At 41.7% G+C, this 21,613-nt stretch overlaps 1 protein-coding gene across 5 annotated transcripts in view; it reads left to right on the forward strand.

Moving 5' to 3' along the window:
• wdfy3 (WD repeat and FYVE domain containing 3) overlaps nt 1–21,613 on the forward strand; it is a 95,125-nt gene that overhangs the window by 52,626 nt on the left and 20,886 nt on the right. For 4 of the 5 annotated variants that reach the window (XM_058375128.1, XM_058375125.1, XM_058375126.1 and 1 more), the window contains 22 exons: nt 775–956; nt 1,725–1,956; nt 2,481–2,641; nt 3,897–4,008; nt 4,109–4,299; nt 4,487–4,639; nt 5,281–5,354; nt 5,452–5,613; nt 5,929–6,023; nt 6,207–6,327; nt 6,536–6,753; nt 7,917–8,113; nt 9,555–9,689; nt 10,822–11,001; nt 11,086–11,319; nt 11,551–11,650; nt 11,737–11,897; nt 13,606–13,835; nt 17,256–17,365; nt 17,986–18,168; nt 18,325–18,482; nt 20,256–20,333. In XM_058375128.1, coding sequence (XP_058231111.1) covers nt 775–956; nt 1,725–1,956; nt 2,481–2,641; nt 3,897–4,008; nt 4,109–4,299; nt 4,487–4,639; nt 5,281–5,354; nt 5,452–5,613; nt 5,929–6,023; nt 6,207–6,327; nt 6,536–6,753; nt 7,917–8,113; nt 9,555–9,689; nt 10,822–11,001; nt 11,086–11,319; nt 11,551–11,650; nt 11,737–11,897; nt 13,606–13,835; nt 17,256–17,365; nt 17,986–18,168; nt 18,325–18,482; nt 20,256–20,333 — 3,467 coding nt within the window. The remainder of the gene's footprint in view (nt 1–774; nt 957–1,724; nt 1,957–2,480; nt 2,642–3,896; nt 4,009–4,108; nt 4,300–4,486; nt 4,640–5,280; nt 5,355–5,451; nt 5,614–5,928; nt 6,024–6,206; nt 6,328–6,535; nt 6,754–7,916; nt 8,114–9,554; nt 9,690–10,821; nt 11,002–11,085; nt 11,320–11,550; nt 11,651–11,736; nt 11,898–13,605; nt 13,836–17,255; nt 17,366–17,985; nt 18,169–18,324; nt 18,483–20,255; nt 20,334–21,613) is intronic. The other variant, XM_058375127.1, reaches the window with a different exon arrangement.

Below are 21,613 nucleotides of genomic sequence, written 5' to 3' on the forward strand. Positions count from 1 at the left end.
ATGAAATAGGTCCCTTAAAGTCCAAGCCTAATATTCAGTTCATGATCCTCAAGCACATTATTCAGCAGCTGCTATGAATTATTCAGTTTCTAGTGTGAAAATAATAGAAAATGCGTTTATGTGAGAATGAGGAATGTAGGTCGGGACCTACGGGAGTTTTAGGGAGTTAAGACTGTGTGTATGACTGATATAGTGTATATGGGCCAAAGATGGAAAGGGGTTTTTAAATAGCAAAAAAAAATTCATTATGGCTATGTAATTATAAATAAAAGTTGCAAAAAATAGTTTAAAAAATATTATATAAATTCTAAAAAAAAAATATTAATTTTATTATTATATTAATTTTTATTTATTTATTCATTTATTTATTTTTATTATTATAATTCTGTTTTTCTTTGTAAGGATTTTAGAAATTGCAGACTTTTATCCTATAACCCCACAACCTTGTACTTTTATATGCACATTTAATAGGTAACAGAGAAGCAAGAACAGTTCTATTTTGGGCCTGTTGTTAATTTTCAGTCAAATAAACCAACCTGGAATACAAATTAGGCACATTTTTTGTCTTAGACCCAGATGTATATTTATAAGCATAATGATTCATTTTTCTTTGGTCTGAGGCTATGTGCATGGGAGATGAAGCATGTTGCTGTATTGTTTGTATTTGTATATCTCTAGTATCTCTCATTAGAATAGATAGACTTTCCAGTTTACTTTCTTTCGGTCTGTGGTTCAGTGTGTGTGACCTCACTTCCTTTGTGGTTCGCTCCACAGCGGATGACTTCAGCGAGGAGTCGTCGTTCTACGAGCTGCTGCCGTGCTGCGCCCGTTTCCGCTGCGCTGACCTCATCAGCGAGGGCCAGTGGCACCACCTGGTGCTGGTCATGAGCAAAGGGATGCTGAAGAACAGCATGGCTACACTTTACATCGACGGCCAGCTGGTCAACACGGTCAAGGTGAGACACACGACATGAACACTCCTTAATTTTCTTGGAGTTCATTCAGCAGGTTCAAATTTCCTTTTGTGGATTTTTTTAGTAGTATTTTCTGTACTTGCTGTGTATGCATTAATTGTATTCAGTGAAACAGCTTCTCCATGGCTCATAATACTGCCCTTTTTCAGTTAATTATAGTTATGAAGTGCCATTATCCAGCTTTTACACTTAGTTGGTTTGACCAGTGTTGCTTGTTTTCTGTGTGCTTGTTTTATATCTCTGGTCCTTCAATTCTGTTCAGGCTATTACTTTTAGATTTTATCACAATAGAGTTATAGTGGATATAAAAAGCAATCTCATTTAACTGATTTACTAATAACCAATATATCTTATCAGTGGATTATAAAATCTCTCTTTAATTTCATATAAATATAATTGAATGCATGTAAAAAAAAAAAACTATATATATATATATAGATATATATAGATAGATATATATAGATAGATATATATATATATAGATATATAAAAATTTTATTACTTATTTAAAATTTAAAAAACTATTTTTTATTTTGTTTATAATTACATGCAATATGTATATATTATATTGTACATTACTAAGCTGAGATAAAGAACATAAGCTAATCTATTCAAGGCTCTAGTGAAATTTATAACACCTCCTTTGTGGTTTTCCTCCGATTCCTCTGATCAGATAAAGCGACAGAGCAAACCACACAGTCACTTCCTCCATTTCAGCTTCTCAATGTCACTCTCTGTCTCTCTGTCTAGCTCCACTATGTACACAGTGTGCCTGGCGGCTCCGGGGCTGCCAACGCTCCCGTGGTAAGCACAGTGTACGGCTACATCGGGAGTCCTCCTGCTCAGCGGCAGCTCTCCTCTCTGGTGTGGCGTTTAGGACCTACACACTTCCTAGAAGAAGTGCTGCCTGCTGCCAGCGTGAGCACCATTTACGAGCTGGGACCTAACTATGTGGGCAGCTTCCAGGCCGTCTACTTGCCTTGTGAGTTATTTTAGCTAAGCTCGGATAGGTTTAATTCATTTTGCACATGTGTTTAGATGTGTATATTTGACTTCATGGATTTAACTCATTCAAAAGGTTGGGTTATTTATAAAGATGTGAATAGTATGACTGTTAAATGTTTAGTAATTTCAAAAGGATCTACATTTAAGTAGGTTTTTTAGGTAAAAATCTGCGCTGTAGATGCTAGTTTAGGATTCGATCAAGAAGCGGTGTCATTATCCTATAAATTCATAGAAATTTGAATGAAAAAGAAACCGTTTTAGTATGTAGAATTAAGAATTCAAGTCTCAAGCAGAGATCCTTCAGGTTTCTCTGTGCTTCAGGCTTGCAAATTAAGTGTTGCCATAGCAACCTTCAAGCAAACCCTTGACTCTCCAGAAAGAGAATTAATTGCGTTCCATGAGAGGGAAGAAATGTCAAAGTCAAAAGCGTGCACTCGTACTCTCTCTTGTCTAAACAAACATCTGATACTGGCTCCTTGTATTCGTTTGTCTCCGCCACAGGTAAAGACTCGAAGGCTGAAGCAGTTCCTCCATGTCCTGTATCACTGGTTCCAGAGGAAAAAGTATCCTTCAGTCTCTACGCCCTCTCCGTCTCGGCCCTCACAGTAGCCAAGATCCGCAAGGCCTACAACAAACTGGACAGCAAAGCCATCGCCAAACAGGTGAACAACCTCGCTGTTCTCTTCAGGGTTATGTGTACGATATCAATAAAGAAAAGATGCCTAAAATAAATTTCCCATCAGTACCACCATACAAACTTTTTATCACTTCACCTCTTAATAAATAACATCAAACTTGTTTGCTAAGGATAAGATGCTGTTGTTTGAGAAATGTTTCAACAGTGTATTAGTATTCCACATACACACATGGACAGAACTGTTGGTACATTCTCCCAGAAGCTTTCTGGCTTGTCCTATGGACAGAGGAGACAAAACTGGAGCTTTTTGGCAAGTCACATCAGCTCTATGTTCACAGACGCAAAAACAAAGCATACCAAGAAAAGAATACTGTACCTACTGTGAAGCATGGAGGACGCTCGGTTATGTTCTGGAGCTGCTTTGCTGCATCTGGCACAACGTGTCTTGATTCTGTGCAGAGTGCAATGAAATCTCGAGACTATAAAGGCATTCTGGAGCGAAATGTGTCGGAAAGCTTGGTCTCGGTCGCAGGTCACGGGTCCTCCAACAGGATAATGACCCACAGCTAAAAACGCCAAGAATGACTAAGAACAAAACATTGGATTATTCTGAAGAAGAGCCCTGATCTAAATCCTAATAAACATCTGTGGAAAGAGCTGAAACATGCAGTCTGGAGAAGACACCCTTCAAACCTGAGACACCTGGAGAAGTTTAATCATCACGAGGACTGGGCCAAAATACCTGTGGACATGTGCAGAAGTCTCAATGAGAGTTACAGGAAATCGCTCGATTGCAGTGATTGCCTCAAAAGGTTGTCCACAATTTAATAGCTATGTCTGATTTTCATTAGTGAATTTTTTTATTTATTACTACTTTTGTCAGTATTTCAGTGGGTTTTTCTTACTTTAATGGAAGGATACCAACAGTTTTGTCCACGTGTGAATAGTTCAATAAAATTCGGCAGCAGACTTGGATTTTTGGACAGAGTTTGTAAGAGAAGTTAAAGTGCCGACTCAGCAGTATTGCAGAATAGCAGCATCAGCAAGTCTCCGTGTCCCTTCACAGCCAGGTGTGTTATAGTCAGGACGTAATAACATGAAGATGGAGTTTAATGCCAGGTGGTACTTTTGGGTAAAAGTCGTTTCCCACTGGCGATAATAAATATAATTCCATGTGAGGGAGATGTTAATGCCCTTATCCGTGTTTAATATAACAGTCTCTGGTTTATGTGCGCCATTACATATTTCTGTACTGAAAATATCCTGAAACCCCTTTACAGCTGGCAGTCTCATCTCACGAGAACGCCACTCCAGTAAAGCTCATCCACAACGCTGCAGGCCATCTGATCGGACCTGCCAGGACCATCGGCGCTGCTGTAATAGGCTACCTGGGTATGAATGAGTTTTTTTAATATAGTTTTACAGCTATGCAATTTCAGTATGTTAATTCTCCTCAGTAGAAACACGGATTTCTCCCTGATCTTCCCTGCAGGTGTGAGAACCTTTGTGCCCATCCCGGTTGCCACCACGTTGCAGTATGTAGGTGGTGCTGCCGCCATCCTTGGTTTAGTTGCAATGGCGTCAGACGTGGAAGGGCTGTACGCAGCCGTCAAAGCTCTGGTGTGTGTGGTCAAGAGCAACCCGCTGGCCAGCAAAGAGATGGAGCGCATCAAAGGCTACCAGGTAAGCACGTGTGGATTAGTCTTAATCAAGACTCTATTTGCCTTTCTGTTTTATTCTTTTATAACCAGATTATTGATTCCACCACACTGAAGAATGACCCTAGTGCTGTTTTATTAATGTTATAACCGCTCTGTTATGCGTTGTTGTTATTAGGTAGTATATATCTTCTGTCTGCGTCTGTCTACAGTTGCTGGCCATGTTGCTGAAGAAGAAGCGCTCACTACTAAACAGCCACATCCTGCATCTGACCTTCTCGTTAGTGGGCACGGTAGACAGCGGCCACGAGACTTCCATCATTCCCAATTCCACCGCCTTCCAAGACCTGCTCTGTGACTTTGAGGTACAACTACTGCACTTTTCCAGCACTGTAATATGACTGTGCAGTCTGGTACCTTTTCTTAAACAAGCTCCAGTCTGTTATCCTGTCCCTAACCAGGTCTAGTATAGAATCAGTCTGTTATCCTTCTCTTGAACCCGTTTAGGTTTCGGTAGAAATCAGTCTGTTATCTTCTCTTTATTCTGGTTTAAGTTAGAATCAGTCTGGTGTCTCTTCTTTAACCCGGTTTAGGTTAGAATCAGTCTGGTGTCTCTTCTTTAACCCGGTTTAGGTTAGAATCAGTCTGGTGTCTCTTCTTTAACCCGGTTTAGGTTAGAATCAGTCTGGTGTCTCTTCTTTAACCCGGTTTAGGTTAGAATCAGTCTGGTGTCTCTTCTTTAACCCGGTTTAGGTTTAGCTAGGAATCAGTCTGTTATCTTCTCTTTAACCAGGTTTTGATTAGGATTTATCTGTGTCTTTGTCTTGAACCAGTTGTCTTGAAGGTGAGTATTAGGTTTTGTATGTGAAGCTGATGTAAGTGTCTGGGCAGTGTGGTCAGTAAAATTCTTGAGGAGCAGCTCTAGCTATATTGAGTATATACTAATGGTTAGTTGATGCAGACTTTAGACACTTCATGATAGATATATACACTTTTCCCCCCACAGGTATGGCTGCATGCACCATATGAACTGCACCTGTCTCTGTTTGAGCACTTCATTGAACTCCTGACCGAATCCAGGTGAGGCTTTTCATTCCAGACAGGACTGCTGTTTGAAACGTTTCTTTTTAGTAAATAATCCACTCAATTTATATGGGTCCTTGTCTTCTGATTGTAGTGAGGCTGCTAAGAATGCTAAGCTCTTGCGGGAGTTTCAGCTGATCCCCAAACTACTTCTGACTTTGAGGGACCAAACACTGTCTCAGCCTACCGTAGCCGCCATCAGCAACGTGCTCAGCTTGCTCCTGCAGGGCTTCCCCAACTCCTACGACCTCCTCCGGTACACCATTCACCATCACTCCATTAAAAACAAACATCACAAGTGTCATTTTGTGGAACGATTGTTCCTGGATTAGGCAAAAACATCACCAACCTCCGTATAAAAATCTTTTTTATGTTAATCATTGTTTAAAATTGTCAAACCTTAAATTGTAGTTATAGCTGCATCAGATCGTTTTATTTCTGTTGGCGCAATAAAACTTAAATGCGTTGGGTTTTATAAGGACCATTAATAAACTTAAGTGCATTAATAAATCCCTAAATGTTGGGTAAACATCTTCTGGCCCTTTAAAGTACTTTTCTGCTTTAATTTTAGGTTCGGCCAGTTCATTTCCTCCACTTTGCCCACGTTTGCAGTCTGTGAGAAGTTTGTGGTTATGGAGGTTAATAACGAGGAGAAGGTTGATGGAGGTGAGACTGTGACCACACACACACACACACACACACACACACACGAGTCTGCACATATTAATGCCATTCCTGATTTAAATGTTAGACCTGAAATGTCCGACGTGCTTCATTTTTGTATGCAAATTGTGAACCGAGACTTCCTCAGTAGTGAATAGTAATTCTGACTGCCCGCATTCTGTCCAGGAAACGAAGAGGATTTTGGAGGTCTGCTGTCCTCCAATGTAATCCTGCTCCGCAATCGACTGCTAGACATCCTGCTCAAGCTGCTTTTCAGCTCCAAGGAGAAATGCACCGTTAATGCACAGTAATGTTTCACTATTATCCTTTAATGATCTCATTACTGTGAGCATATACCGTAAAGTGTCCACTTTAAACAAAGGGAGTGCTTTGCATGTGCATATTTCTATCGCTTTTCGAGAGCATTTTGTAAAGAAAGTATAATAAACAGACATGTCACAGAGTCATCAGTTATTCCCGCTGCTATAACGTGTCCCTAACTCTCCTTCCTGCAGGGCTTGCGAGGAGCTCGTGCGCACGCTGGGATTTGATTGGCTGCTGATGTTCATGGAGGAACACATTCACTCAAGCACAGTGACTGTGGCACTTTGGATACTTGTGGTGCTGCTGAGCAATCAGAGCATCCTCACTCGCTTTAAAGAGGGTCTGTGCGGAGGAGGCTGGCTCGAGCACACCGATTCGGTGCTCACTAATAAAATCGGTACCGTGCTCGGTGAGTAACGTGACATGATCTTATAGGACAGTACTGTTTTATCTGGCTGATAGAGCTGCATCAGTTGCACTGGTTTGCATTTTTATGATACGGTACTGATACCAATTCTTATTTATGTGAATAGCGCTTTTCCTTTGTACAAATATATATATAGTCAGGATATATACATTTGTCCCTAATGAGCAAGCCAGAATTGACAGTGTAAAGGAAAAACTCCCTGAGATGATAGGAGGAAGAAGTCTTAAGGACGCAGACTCAAGAAGGAACCATCCTCATATGGGGGACACTGGATCGTGGATAAATTATTTTATCTTCTATAATGGTACTACACCGATCAGGCATAACATTATGAGCAGTGAGAGGTGACGTGAATAACACTGATGATCTCCTCATCATGGCACCTGTTAGTGGGTGGGATATATTAGGCAGCAAATGAACACTTTGTCCTCAAAGTTGATGTTAGAAGCAGGAAAAATGGGCAAGCGTAAGGATTTGAGTGAGTTTGATGAAGGGCCAAATTGTGATGACTAGATGACTGGATCAGAGCATCTCCAAAACTGCAGCTCTTGTGGGGTGTTCCCAGTCTGCAGTGGTCAGTATCTATCAAAAGTGGTCCAAAGAAGGAACAGTGGTGAACCGATGACAGGATCATGGGCGGCCAATGCTCATTGATGCACGTGGGGAACGAAGGCTGGACCTGATCTGATCCAACAGACGTGCTACTGTTGCTCATATTGCTGAAGAAGTTAATGCTGGTTCTGATAGAAAGGTGTCAGAATACACAGTGCATGAAGGGTCAGGGCTGTTTTGGCAGCAAAAGGGGGACCAACACAATATTAGGCAGGTGGTCATCTTGTTATGCCTGGTCTGTGTATATGGTCAAAAAAATGCAACTATGTAACCAGGAAAATACTTAAGTAGAAAACTGTTCATAGCAATTCTGTCAAAGTAACTGTAGCCTTAAGCCATCATAAGAAAACTCTATCAATTGCAGTCTAAAGCCATCCTCACGGTTTCCAAGTGGAACCATCCTCAGTAATATCGTGTATCAGAGCTCTGAGAATTGGACCGTGATCACAATCAATCTAAAACCCGTCATCCACACAGTTACTCGTTTAAACTCCACTTCACCTCACTTGATTTCTTTCTGTCTGTTGTTTCAGGGTTTAATGTGGGTCGCAGTGCAGGTGGCAGGTCCACTGTACGTGAAATAAACCGCGACGCATGTCACTTCCCAGGATTTCCTGTGCTGCAGACCTTGCTGCCCAAGCACACCAATGTGCCTGAGCTTTACTTCCTGCTCATGGCTCTTTTCCTGCAGCAACCTGTCACTGAGCTGCCTGAGAGCCTGCAGGTACATGTCAGTATGCAACCTTTTTTCCCCTACTAATCATTCTAACCGTTTGTCCTCATACCCGTGTGCTTTCTGTCCGTACCCTATACTGTCCCTTTATTACTCTTTTTCATGTGTTTTATTCCTCTGGATACCTTTTCTATCTATTTACATCACTGCACTGCACACACAAGCAAAATAATCATAAATCTATGCCTGATCATTTTGGAAAGTGTTTATCATGGTTATTTTGCAAATTTGGAAACTAAATATTTTTATTACTGTTTCATTTTAAATCAGGACAAAATAATAGTCAATACAATCTTAAAATATATTTTGAAAACAATAAAAAATCTAAAGCTTTTTAAATGTATGTAACTGCCCTTATATAGCTCTTTTTTGCCCTGGTATTTATTTATTTGTTTGTTTGTTTGTTTGTTTGTTTTAATTTATTATTTGTTTTCTTTCATGTTTATCCTTATGTTCATTTTATGTTTTGTTATCTTGCTTTAAACTATATGACATTGTTTTATATCTGCCCTTTTATGTGATGGAAATAAATATTAAAAAATAAATTAATTAATAAATAATAATGATACTATAATAATAATAATAATAATAATAATGAATAATGATAGTCAATACTGGCTCAGTACAAAATAATGTCCAATACTGGGCATTGTACACATGTCCTCCTTCAAATGTATTGATTTTTATTTACTAGATGAAAAAACAGAGAATAATACAAAGAAAAAATAATAAATATAAGTAATAAAATAAATAATAATAATAATAAAATGAAGAAGAAGAATAATCTTAAATGTTCAGCTGTGTAATATATTGAAAAACTTTTTTTTTTTTTAAAATAGCAGTGCAAATTTGAAATAATTTGTTTCCTAAATGTTTCCCAACATAATAGTTTATCAGAGCAATGCAGAAATAGGATTTTTCCTTTTGTTGTTTTTAAATAGTGTCGAACTACGAACCACTAAAGCGCGGGGTTCGAAGCTCATATAATAGATACATCATAGATAATACATAATAGTCATAAGAGTTGTTACTCATGCACATGCATGCAAGTCCCCTTTTCTTCTACTAACCATAATATACTAATAGACTAAACTCCAGAGGAAACGAGTCTGTGGTCTGTATCACGTTTGTGTGAATGTAGTGTTTTATGGTAATTTGTGTGCATCTTATTTATGCATTTAGCCAACATTAGCATTAAATAAGTAGGTTATTTCTTATAAGTGATTAAGATCATTCGATTTCTTTGTACACAGAACATGTTTCTATTATCATCTAAATTAAAACATTATATTAGTGTTAAGTTCACTTTAAGTCGGTATTAAATTAACAGACCTGAATTTTCTTATCAAATAAACTCAGTAATATGGAGGTTCTCATTACATAACTAATACACAGAATGGAGAGGAAATGATGTGTTGTACTTCATGTGTCTGTGCAGTTTGACCTGGACTCCATCTGGACATTCATCTTCGGGGTCCCGGCCTCCAGTGCTACGGTGGTGGGCTCCATTCACAACGTGTGTACCGAGGCAGCCTTCCTCCTGCTGGCCATGTTGCGCAGCATGCTGAACCTGGTGAGGTTCAGCTCCTCTATTTGTTTGGCCTTCTGAGTGTTCTCAGAATAATGGACTGCTGATGTATCGTGATAATTTTGAACATTATACAGTGAACTGTAACAGTTATGATAAACTACTACAGTTTGATCAGGTTATGTCTGTGTTCAGAGAATACCTTATTGATCTATGGGTCAAAAACCAAAATGCTTTGTAATGTACACTATATTGCCAAAAGTTTTTGGACACCCCTCATGGGATGAACATGAGTCCTGACCTCAGCCCAATAAAACACCTTTGGGATGAACATAAATGTAATGTGGAGTTGGCCCCGGCTTTGCAGCTATAACAGTTTCAACTCTTCTGGGAAGGATTTCCACAAGGTTTAGGATTGTGTTTATGGGAATTTTTGGACCATTCCGCTAGAAGCGCATTTGTGAGGTCAGGCACTGATGTTGGACGAGAAGGCCTTGCTCGCAATCTCTGCTCTGACCTCAGCTTGAGGTCAGGACTCTGTGAAGTTCCTCCACACCAAACTCGCTCATCCATGTCTTTATGGACCTTGCTTTGTGCACTGGTGTGCAGTCATGTTGGAACAGGAAGGGGTCATCCCCACACTGTTCCCACAATGTTGGGAGCATGAAATTGTCCAAAATGTCTTGGTATGCTGAAGTATTAAGAGTTCATTTCACTGGAACTAAGGGGCCGAGCCCAACCCTTGAAAAACAACACCTGAATTCAATGATTCGGAGGGGTGTCCCAAAACTTTTGGCTATATATATTAATGTGTAATACTAAAATAAACCGAGAATTATTTTCTCACAGATTTCAAACATTTTAAATAAACAAACTTGAATCCTATTTTTTTATGTCCTTAACCCTGATAGCCAGACAGCAGAGTTCATTTGTATATGTAAATGACCGAATTTAAGTATTCAGTCATTATAAACTATTTGGTGCTGAATACCTCCATTTTTTCTCACTTATTAAAAATATTTTAAAATGGTATATATAATATATAATAATTTTTGATGGAATACTAAACTGGATCATAAATTAATTAATTTATTTATTTATTTGTTTATTTATTTATTAATCAATCTATTTTTGTGGCATTTACTAATCTATGCTCGGGTCATTTCTGTGTGTATAGCCTTGGCAGTCGGAAGAGGAAGGCTCATGGCTCAGGGAATACCCCGTCACACTGATGCAGTTTTTCCGTTACCTCTATCACAACGTGCCCGACCTGGCACCTATGTGGCACAGCCCAGATTTCCTATGCGCCCTCGCAGCTGCCGTCTTCCCCTTCAATATCCGGCCGTACTCCGAGATGGTACAATCCCCTTTTCACCTTTTTTCACAACTGTGTGTAAATTCTATTCATTCCTTCATTGGGATTCTTGAACCTTTATCTCAGGTCAGTGATTTGGACGATGAAGCCGGCTCACCTACCGAAGAATTCAAAGCTTTCGCCGGCGACACGGGCATGAACCGCAGCCAATCAGAATACTGTAATGTGGGCGCCAAGACGTATCTGACCAATCACCCGGCTAAGAAGTACGTGTTTGATTTCATGAGGGTGTTGATCATGGAGAACCTGTGTATGACTCCTGCCAGCAAGCAGACACCCATTTTAGACCTGCTTTTGGAGGTGAGGTTCCTTTCTCTACACTGTTTACAAACCAAACTGATCAGCCTTATACCTCTTTTGCTCTAGCATGTGTGAGGAAATCAGTTAGTAGTGAATAAAAATTGACATAAAGAGATAAACTCTGCAATTAAACCATCACAAATGCTTTACTCTCCCCCAGACTGTAATCTAGTATTTCTACTCTGTTCATTTGTGTGCCCAAAACTGATGTGATATTTGTTTCATTTCCAGTCTTCACCCGAGCGCTCGACCAGAACCCAGCAGAAAGAGTTCCAGTCCTACATCCTGGATGGTGTGATGGAACATCTCCTTGCTGCTGATGTGCTTCTAGGTCAGGAGTTCATTCACACGACACAATTACATGCTGAAGCCAGAAAATTATTCGGCACTCATTCTTGATTATGAATTTTCCCACAGGAGAAGACGCATCGATGCCCATCACGACTGGAGGAAACTACCAGGTCCTGGTCAACAACGTGTTTTACTTTGCCCAGCGGGTGGTGGACAAACTGTGGCAGGGCATGTTCAATAAGGAGTCCAAACTGGTGGTGGAGTTCATAGTTCAGCTGATCAGCCAGGTGATCAAGATCTCAACAGGATGTTTTAACATTTTACTGACCACTGCAGACCGTTTCACCTGAAAACAGGTTACATTATAGCTAGAAGAGCAGACGTTAATTACAACCGATAGACCCAGACATTCCTGTTTCTCATGATTAGCCTGTCTTTTTTGACTTTCTCTTCATAGATAGAGTTGCTTATGTACATGCCATGTCTCTTTTCAGTACCACCAAGTGTTCATACTGCTGGCCTAGTTCACTTCTTCAAGTATTATTTGGGTCACTGATACTGATGTGATGTAGGAATGCACCCTTAGACTGAACAGACAGGAATTCATGTGTCTATCAATCCAAATCCCTCCAAATGTTTTGTTATGATCTCAGCTATTCTTGGGTACAAAATCTCAGTATGCAGAGTTACTGACTTTACATTAACTTTAGCAAATGACATTTGTCTGCATATATAAAGCATATACAGAGCTAACAAAGTCTCTCTCTCTCTCTCTCTCCTCCCTCCCTCTCACTTTTTCTCTTTGTCTCTGTCTCTCCCTCTGTCTTTCTCTCTTTCCCTCCCTCCCTCTCTCTTTTTCTCTCTTACTCTCTGTCTCTCTCTCCCTCTGTCTCTGTCTCTCTCCCTCTCTCTCTCTCCCTCTCTCTCTCTCTCTCTCTCTCTCTCTCTCTGACTCTCTCTCTCTGTTTCTCTCTCTCTGTTTCTATCTCCCTCTCTCTCTCTCTCTCTCTCTCTCACCCCATCTCTCTCTCTCTCTGACTCTCTCTCTCTGTTTCTCTCTCTCTGTTTCTATCTCCCTCTCCCTCTCTCTCTCTCTCTCTCTCTCTCTCTCTCTCTCTCTCTCTCTCTCTCCCACCCCCCATCTCTCTGTCTGTCTCTCTCTGTCTTTCTGACACTCACTCACTCTCTCTCTCTCTCTCTCTCTCTCTCTCTCTCTCTCCCACCCCCCATCTCTCTGTCTGTCTCTCTCTGTCTTTCTGACACTCACTCACTCTCTCTCTCTCTCTCTCTCTCTCTCTCTCTCTCTCTCTCCCTCGCCCTCCCTCTCTCTCTCTCTCTCTCTCTCTCTCTCTCACTGATGGTGCTGCTGGTTTTTATTTTAAGTAAATGAATGAGTTTCAGGTTCATGGCTTGTTCATGTTAACCGTGTGCTAAATAAATGTCAGTCAAGGGAGCCGTAATATAAAGTGTTAACCGTGTGTTACCATAGAAACAAGCTCCTTGAGCTGACTGGCTTCTTCAGGCAAGCGAACCTTTCATGCAGGCTGCGAGTTACATTAAAAACACATTATTAACACAAAGTATGAAGAGTGTTGCAGAAAGCCCAGCGAGACGGAGTAAACATTGAATAACTTAGTGTGCTTTGCACTAACAAGCAGATGAGCATGCTTTTAGAGAATACTGATTGAATTAAACACATACTCTGTGGAAAAAAAAGCAATGCCTTTTGTTCCCTGGATTTATTACCCTGCATGTTATAATGTGGGGTTGTGCTGAAGAAACAAAACATTATTTAAAAGTTATAAGAAGTAATGGCACCCTCATTTTGCAGCTTAAACATTTCAATGTATTTTGTTCATCTCCCACAATTTCTCACTATCTATTTTTTGTTTTTTATCCTTTTTTTAGTTTCAAATTTTCACACTGAAGCAGTCTTTTGAACTCAGTTATTAAACTCCATCTTCTCTTTATCTTTCCCTTTACATCTTTCATTAGGCCAAGCGGAGATCCCAGGGATTGTCACTGGATTGCATCTATCACTGCCTGAATCGCACCGTCCTGTATCAACTCTGTCGACCGCATAAAACCGTTCCCCAGCAGGTGGCGCTGCTCGACTCGCTGCGTGTGCTAACAGTAAACCGCAACCTGGTGCTAGGACCCGGAAACCACGACCATGAATTCGTGGCCTGCCTCGCACACTGTTTAATCAATCTACACACGGGCAGGTGAGCCTTGACTCTGAGATACATTTTGCTTTTAACAATGGACGTTGTCTCAAAGCAGCTTTACAGAAGTTAAGTTACTATTTATCCCTAATATTTATCCCTAATATTTGTCCCTAATGAGCAAGCCTGAGCCCACGGTGGCGAGGAAAAATTCCCTGAGTTGATATGAGAAAGAAACCTTGAGAGGATCCAGGCTCAGAAGGGAACCTCATCCTCATTTGGGTGACACTGGACAGTAAATAATGTAACTGTTGGTAATGTCCTTTCTACAACAGCAACCAAGAGCTGTTGAGGAACTGATAGGCCAGTGCAGTATCTGAGTTTATTATAGACTTCCTGCAGAAAGCTGACAGATGCAGCAGCAGTTCAGAGACGGTGTTATAGTTTCCAAGTGGTTCTGTCCACAGCAGACCCCTAGATCACAAGCTGTCCATGCAGATCCATCCCCAGCAGCAGTGAGTGACGAGACTCCAACCAGGGGTAGAGCGTCTGGATGGATCAGGCAGGTCCAGAAAGAAGCAGTGGTCACAGTGGGAACTTGTAAAGTGTAATGATGTTGGTGTGCAATCTTGAAGAGAAGGAGCAAACCTGATATCGAAATTTATTAGGTTATAGTTACATTTGGGATGGTTTTGTGCCAGTCATATTTATGTTTACTGTGGCAAATGTGGGCTAGCGTATTACTAGTTAGCTAGCCTTCTGGCAGGAGGAGATTGAGGACATGTCCAATCTATCTGTTTATATATATTATATTTGTAAATGCTGCCATTTTTAAACAAAGTGACCCTAGGACACTTTAAATCATTTCCACATACACCGATCAGGCATAACATTATGAGCAGTGAGAGGTGAAGTGAATAACACTGATCATCTCCTCATCATGGCACCTGTTAGTGGGAGGCAGCAGGTGAACATTTTGTCCTCAAAGTTGATGTTTTAGAAGCAGGAAAAATGGGCAAGCGTAAGGATTTGAACGAGTTTGACAAGGGCCAAATTGTGATGGCTAGACCACTGGATCAGAGCATCTCCAAAACTGCAGCTCTTGTGGGGTGTTCCCGATCTGCAGTGGTCAGTATCTATCAAAAGTGGTCCAAGGAAGGAATAGTGGTGAACCAGTGACAGGGTCAAGGGCGACCAAGGCTGATTGAAGCATGTGGGTAGAGAAGACTGGTCCGTGTGAACTGATCCAACAGACAAGCTACTGTTGCTCAAACTGCTGAAGAAGTTAATGCTGGTTCTGATAGAAAGGGGTCAGAACACACAGTGCATGATGGGTCAGGGCTGTTTCGGCAGCAAAAGGAGGACCAACACAATATTGGTCATGGCCGATCAAGTGTTGACTGTTGAAGACCGGTAAGAATACTTGAGGTAAGACCGGTTACAAGACCGGTAAGAATACTTGTTAGGATCAGTTCGGAATCTGATTTGTGCGAAATGTTGTATTTTCTGCATCTGAAAATAGTCCTTCTGTGGGAAGTGTTATTTAAAACAGCGATGATGAATTCGCTTATGTCAGTCTGTCAGACGTGGTCTTTTGCGACTGCATTTAAATGAGGTCTGAGCATCCGTATGTGGGTTGGAGATTGCCCCCCCCCCTTCATCTGTTTTTTGGTCCCCTCCCCCACCCCCCGTGTCTCTGACTCACACTGGCACACAACAGCTTGGCACAGATGATTGCGTTGTCAGGAGACGGTTACTAGGCTGACTCAGAAATCTTCACTGAGCCCATGCCATAGTTTGTCTGAAGGCAGAGATAACACTTGTGTTGAATCAGAAACAAAATCAGTCACAGTGAAAAACAAATCAGTCACTGTGAATAGACCGAAATGTAATTACTCTGCCGTTAACCTGGCTGGCGGGACAGCGGGGAGAGAAATCGATCACTGAAGTGATGTGATAGTCGTTGTGAATTACTTAATTATAGCAATTGTCAGGAATAGATGCTTATATAAGTCACTTGATTTGCCCAGGTGATGTCTTTAACACTCATATTCCTGGCTGCTGCTTGGCACTGGATGTCCTGTAGAACTCCGGGGTCTGAAGAAATGCTTGACTTTCTCTTTACCCAGCTTCTGTGGCTATTTATAAACGTCTAGGTTCATTAATGTTTATCAGTGACTCTCAAACTTTTCTCAAAGGTGACTTATGTACAGCACATAGATATTGCTTGCACATTTATTAAGAGTACAGGTTGATTCAGAGCTCTTGAACTTTTAAGTGAGCAATCATTTACAGCATTTGGCAGACGCCCTTATCCAGAGTGACCTACAGAAGTCTCTGTTAATGAATACGTCAGTGCTGGTTCACTGGGTCACAGGGTAAGAAACTCTGTAGTGAGGTCATTTCAGGGAAAAATAACGCACAGTTATAGTTTAAGCACTCAAGAAAGGGCTAGGTGTTTAGATGTCATGTGAAGACTGCCAGGGACTCAGCTGTGTAGAAGAAAGTTCAGTGTTAGAACAGAGAAGAGTTTAAATGTATAACTTACTTGTAGCATTCAAGAATTTCCCTCATAGGATCAATAAAGTCTGTCTGTATGTCTGTCTGTCTGCTTGTCTATCTATCTGACTATCTATCTATCTATCTATCTATCTATCTATCTATCTATCTATCTATCTATCTGTCTGTCTGTCTGTCTGTCTGTCTGTCTGTCTGTCTGTCTGTCTGTCTATCTATCTATCAGTCTGCCTGTCTGTCTGCCTGTCTCTTTCTATCTATATATCTTTCTGTCTGTCTGTTTGTCTGTCTGTCTGTCTGTCTATTTCTTTCTATCTGTATGTCTGTCTGTCTATCTATCTATCTATCTGTCTAGCTATCTGTCTGTCTGTCTATCAACCGGACCATTTGGTCTGACGGTCGGTCGGTCGGTCTGTCTGTCTGTCTGTCTGTCTCTTTCTATCTATATATCTTTCTGTCTGTCTGTCTGTCTGTCTGTCTGTCTGTCTATCTATCTATCTTTAAATTTATTATCTTTAAGTATTTTAAGTTTAGATGAATAAAACCGAGAAAAAAACTCTCTGTACTCTGCCTCCATTTCCAGCTGGTTTCTTGTATCTGGACTGTATTTGGTTAAGATCGTAGCCACATGAGATTGTTGGGCCTGGTCTGATATGTAAATTAACACTTTGTAGTGTTCCAGTTTTCCAGTTGTTTGAAAAGTGCAATTTGCAGAGCTGCAGGCTGTATTTAATTACATTAAGTCCTTATTGTAGGAGATTAGTTTTAGCCGACGGTGTAAATAAATGTAGTCTGTTCGTGCCCCGTCTCATGGATGAAGTTCCTGTATGAGATACAGTGGTGTAAACGAAGTCTGTCTGATTTTCATCTCGGTTATTAATGATGTGAACAGAAAATGGCTCTAGCTGTCACAACATCAGCTGTGTCAAAGGTTCATGACATCACCCTCGTGTTGTGTTGCAGTAACGTGGAGGGGTTTGGACTGGAGGCTGAAGCTCGGATGACCACCTGGCATGTCATGATGCCATCAGAGAACGAGGCGGATACACAGCAGAGCCAGGATGTCAGTGAGGGTACGACTATCTGTCACATCTCACAACAAGGCTTTAGGAATGTAACTGTAATAGCCACACTGAAATAGTCTTTCTCTCTCTCTCTCCCTTTCTTTCTCTCTCTGTCTCTCTCTCTCTCTCTCTCTCTCTCTCTCTCTGTTTCTCTCTCTCTCTCTCTCTCTCTTTCTCTCTGTGTTTGTCTCTCTGTCTCACCCTGTCTGTCTGTCTCTCTCTGTTTCTGTCTGTCTGTCTAATCTTTCTCTCTGTCTGTCTCTGTCTCTCGCTTTCTCTCTCTGTTTGTCTGTCTAACCTCTCTCTCTCTCTCTCTGACTCTGTCTGTCTGTCTGTCTATCTATTCCTCTCTCTGCTTGACTGTTAGTCTCTCTCTTTCTCTCATTTTGTCTGTCTGTCTCTCACTCTTTCTCTCTGTCTGTCTGTTTGTCTGTCTAATCTCTCTCTCTCTCTCACTCTCTCTTGCTGGATTTTGAAAGCCTTTATGTTATTTTATATTGTCTTGTAAGCCTTATAATTATACTGTACCCACTCTGATGTGTTCCGCTGTTCCACGTCCCGTCTCAGTTGTATAATAATTTGGATGAAAGCGTCAGCCGTGTGAATAAATGTAATGTAAATGCCAATAGGTCGTCAACTGCTGCTGAAGGCAGTGAACCGGGTGTGGACTGAGCTAATGCACAGTAAGAGGCAGATGCTGGAGGACATATTTAAAGTCTCTCTTCCTGTCAACGACCGAGGACACGTGGACATCGTCACTGCCCGGCCTGCGCTAGAGGAACCCGCAGCCAAGAGCTGGCAGAACCATCTCGGTGAGAGGAAACAATATTTACAAAAACACACACAGAATTGTTTAATCAGGCAGCAGAACTTTAATTCAGGACTGAAATAGCCTTGAGTGCTGTACTACACTCAGCCCTTTGTGCTTATCTAAAGCCAATGTTTTGTATTTTATCTGTTTTATTCAGCCCATGAGAAGAAGTGCATCAGCAGGGGAGAGGCTGTAGCTCCGGCAAATCAGTCCAAACTGTCTCGAGTGAGCAGTGGATTTGGCCTGTCTAAACTCACAGGAGCACGGAGGAGCAAGAAGGAGAGCGGCATGAACAAGAACAATCTCTCAGCACAGGTACTGAAAATGCTGACATCAAGAGCCATGGAGTTTTAGTGCTAAATATATTCATGTACGATGTTCTGTGTGAGAATTTCTCTACTCATTTGTGTAGTTTCTGACTTCCTTCCTTCTTTCCTTCCTTCCTTCCTTCCTTCTATCCATCCATCCATCTGTTTATCCTCCCTCCCACCCACCCACTTGTCCATCCACCCGTTTATCCTCCCACCCACCAACCCGTCCATCCATCCGTTTATCCTCCCACCCACCAACCCGTCCATCCATCCGTTTATCTTCCTACCCACCCACCCGTCCATCCATCCGTTTATTCTCCAATCCGTCCATCCGTTTATCCTCCCACCCACCGACCCGTCCATCCATCCATTTATCCTAACACCCACCCACACGTCCATCCATCCGTTTATCCTCCCTCCCACCCACCCACACGGCCATCCATCCATCCATTTATCCTAACACCCACCCGTCCATCCATCCGTTTTTCCTACCACCCACCCACCCGTCAATCCATCCGTTTTTCCTACCACCCACCCACCCGTCCATACACCCACCCACCCGTCCATACACCCATTTATCCGGTCCATCCATCCGTTTATCCAAGCACCCACCCGCCTGTCCATCCATCCGTTTATCCACCCACCCGTCCATCCATCTGTTTATCCATCCGTTAATCCACCCACCCACTCATCCATCCATCAGTTTATCCCCCCTCCCACCAACTCGTCCATCCATCCATTTATCCATCCACTCACCCATCCATTCTTTTATCCTACCGGCCACCCACCTACCCGTCCATCCATCCGTTTATCCTCCTAAATCAGTTTATCCGTCCATCCATCCATTTATCCTAACACCCACCCACACGTCCATCCATCCATTTATCCTCCCTCCTACCCACCCACACGTCCGTCCATCCATCCGTTTATCCTCCCTCCCACCCACCCACACGTCCATCCATCCATCCATTTATCCTAACACCCACCCACCCGTCCATCCATCCGTTTATCCTCCCACCCACCCACCCGTCAATCCATCCGTTTTTCCTCCCATTCACCCACCCGTCCATCCATCCATTTATCCGGTCCATCCATCCGTTTATCCAAGCACCCACCCGCCTGTCCATCCATCCGTTTATCCACCCACCCGTCCATCCATCTGTTTATCCATCCGTTAATCCACCCACCCACTCATCCATCCATCAGTTTATCCCCCCTCCCACCAACTCGTACATCCATCCATTTATCCATCCACTCACCCATCCATTCTTTTATCCTACCGGCCACCCACCTACCCGTCCATCCATCCGTTTATCCTCCTAAATCAGTTTATCCGTTTATCCACCCATCCATCCATACATCCATCCGTCTGTTTATCAATCCATTCATTGTTGCCTCCTTGCAGTTTATTATCTTTTTTATTTATTCTGTTTATAAATTCTGTTTGTGTAATGTCTGACTTTCTTTCTTTTTTTCTTTTCTTCCTTATTCCACTCATTTTCTTTATTTCCTACATTTCCTTTCTTGTTTATCTTTTAAACCTTTTTATTTCCTTTCTTTTATTTACTTCTCTTCTCTTTCCTGTCCTTTCCTTTCAGTTCTTTTCCATCCTCCCTTTTCTCCTGCCCTTTCCTTTCACTAACCTTTTTTTATTTTTCTTTTGTGTTGCATTGACATTTTTTAATGAAAAAAAGATGATTATTTTATTTCATTTTAGTCTTTGAATTAATTTGAAATAAATGTGTGAAATCTTTTCTCTTTTTTTTGTTTCCCCAAGGAAACCTTCCAGTGGATGTTCACGCATATTGCAGTGGTGCGCGATCTAGTGGCCATGCAGTACAAAGAATACCAAGAGGTGAGAATCTCAAACATAAAAATGAGAACATTTCAGCCCTTCAGTCCTGTATGTTTTGATCAAATATGACCTAATTGTCATCCGAAGCAACAGCTAGGTCTGACGTCTGAAATTGAAGGCAGCTGATATTGATTTTTCGCAGATGCAGATTTAGATTTCCTGCTCTGCTCAAAAATGGCGCATATGCTGCTGCAAGGTTAAATCTGTGACCTCAGGTCGACTGTCAATCAGGACAGGTGACATCAGACTTGCAAACGATGATGAGCCGTGCAAATTTTGTCTCTACGCAATTCATCGTTCTTGCAGCACAAACGTTGAAGGTGCAGTGTGTAATGTTTCAGAGTGGTACTAGCACTAATCACAATATTTCCAAATGCAGTTGTGTAGATAAAGTGATTCTGCCCTGTCTTTTCCTTTATATACATTTTTCTAGCCTGTAAATTAGCTCCACCCTACATTTAGGACAGAGTTGCTCAGCTCTGTCACCTTTTCTTAAACAGGCACATGAGAGAGATATGTCCTTTAAACAGATGGGAATGGGAAAGCTGATATTGCAATTACATGTCTTACACACAAACATGTTGCGAGCCTCCTGGTGGACCAGCGGCAGGATCCCATGCTCTTGTTGCTTTGGCCCGGGTTCGATTCCTGGGCAGAGAGCTTAACCCAGCCACCGAAGAGAGAACTCTCAGTGCCGCTCCCAAGCCTGGATTAAATTGTGTCAGGAAAGGGCATCTGGTGTAAAACCTGTGCCAAATCGAAACATGCGGACCAAATGATCAGCTGTGGCGACCCCGAACAGGGAACAGCCGAAAGAACAACACAGAAAACATGGTGCTTAGAACAATTCTTCTTTATTAAACACTCAGCAAATAGCTGAGTTATAATTTCACTTTAACCTCTGTATGAAGTAAAACACACCAGTTCATGTTGATTAAGGAAATAAATAAACGACAGTGCTACCTACGGTGGTCTGCTGCTACAACACCGATCATCAGCAGCGCATCACAAATTGTTGTGCGCAGAAATGATCCATTCCTATCGGTTTTTGTTTATTAGAGAACATCACACCATACTTTTTATTCCTTTATATTGTGCAACACCCACAAAACAATACGTCTCTGTTTCTCAGTCATCCAGGTACGGTTATCTGGAAGTTGAGTCATGTCAACTAGACGTCTTGTCAGATTGAATCCTTTCAAGGAGGTTGGCAGGATTCCACAAATTTGTATGCTCCAGGGTCAAGGATCCAGGAAGGGCAGGAATCCTGCCAACTTCTC

The sequence above is a fragment of the Hemibagrus wyckioides genome, linkage group LG22 (assembly GCF_019097595.1).
Source record: "Hemibagrus wyckioides isolate EC202008001 linkage group LG22, SWU_Hwy_1.0, whole genome shotgun sequence".
Taxonomy (NCBI): Eukaryota; Metazoa; Chordata; class Actinopteri; order Siluriformes; family Bagridae; genus Hemibagrus; species Hemibagrus wyckioides.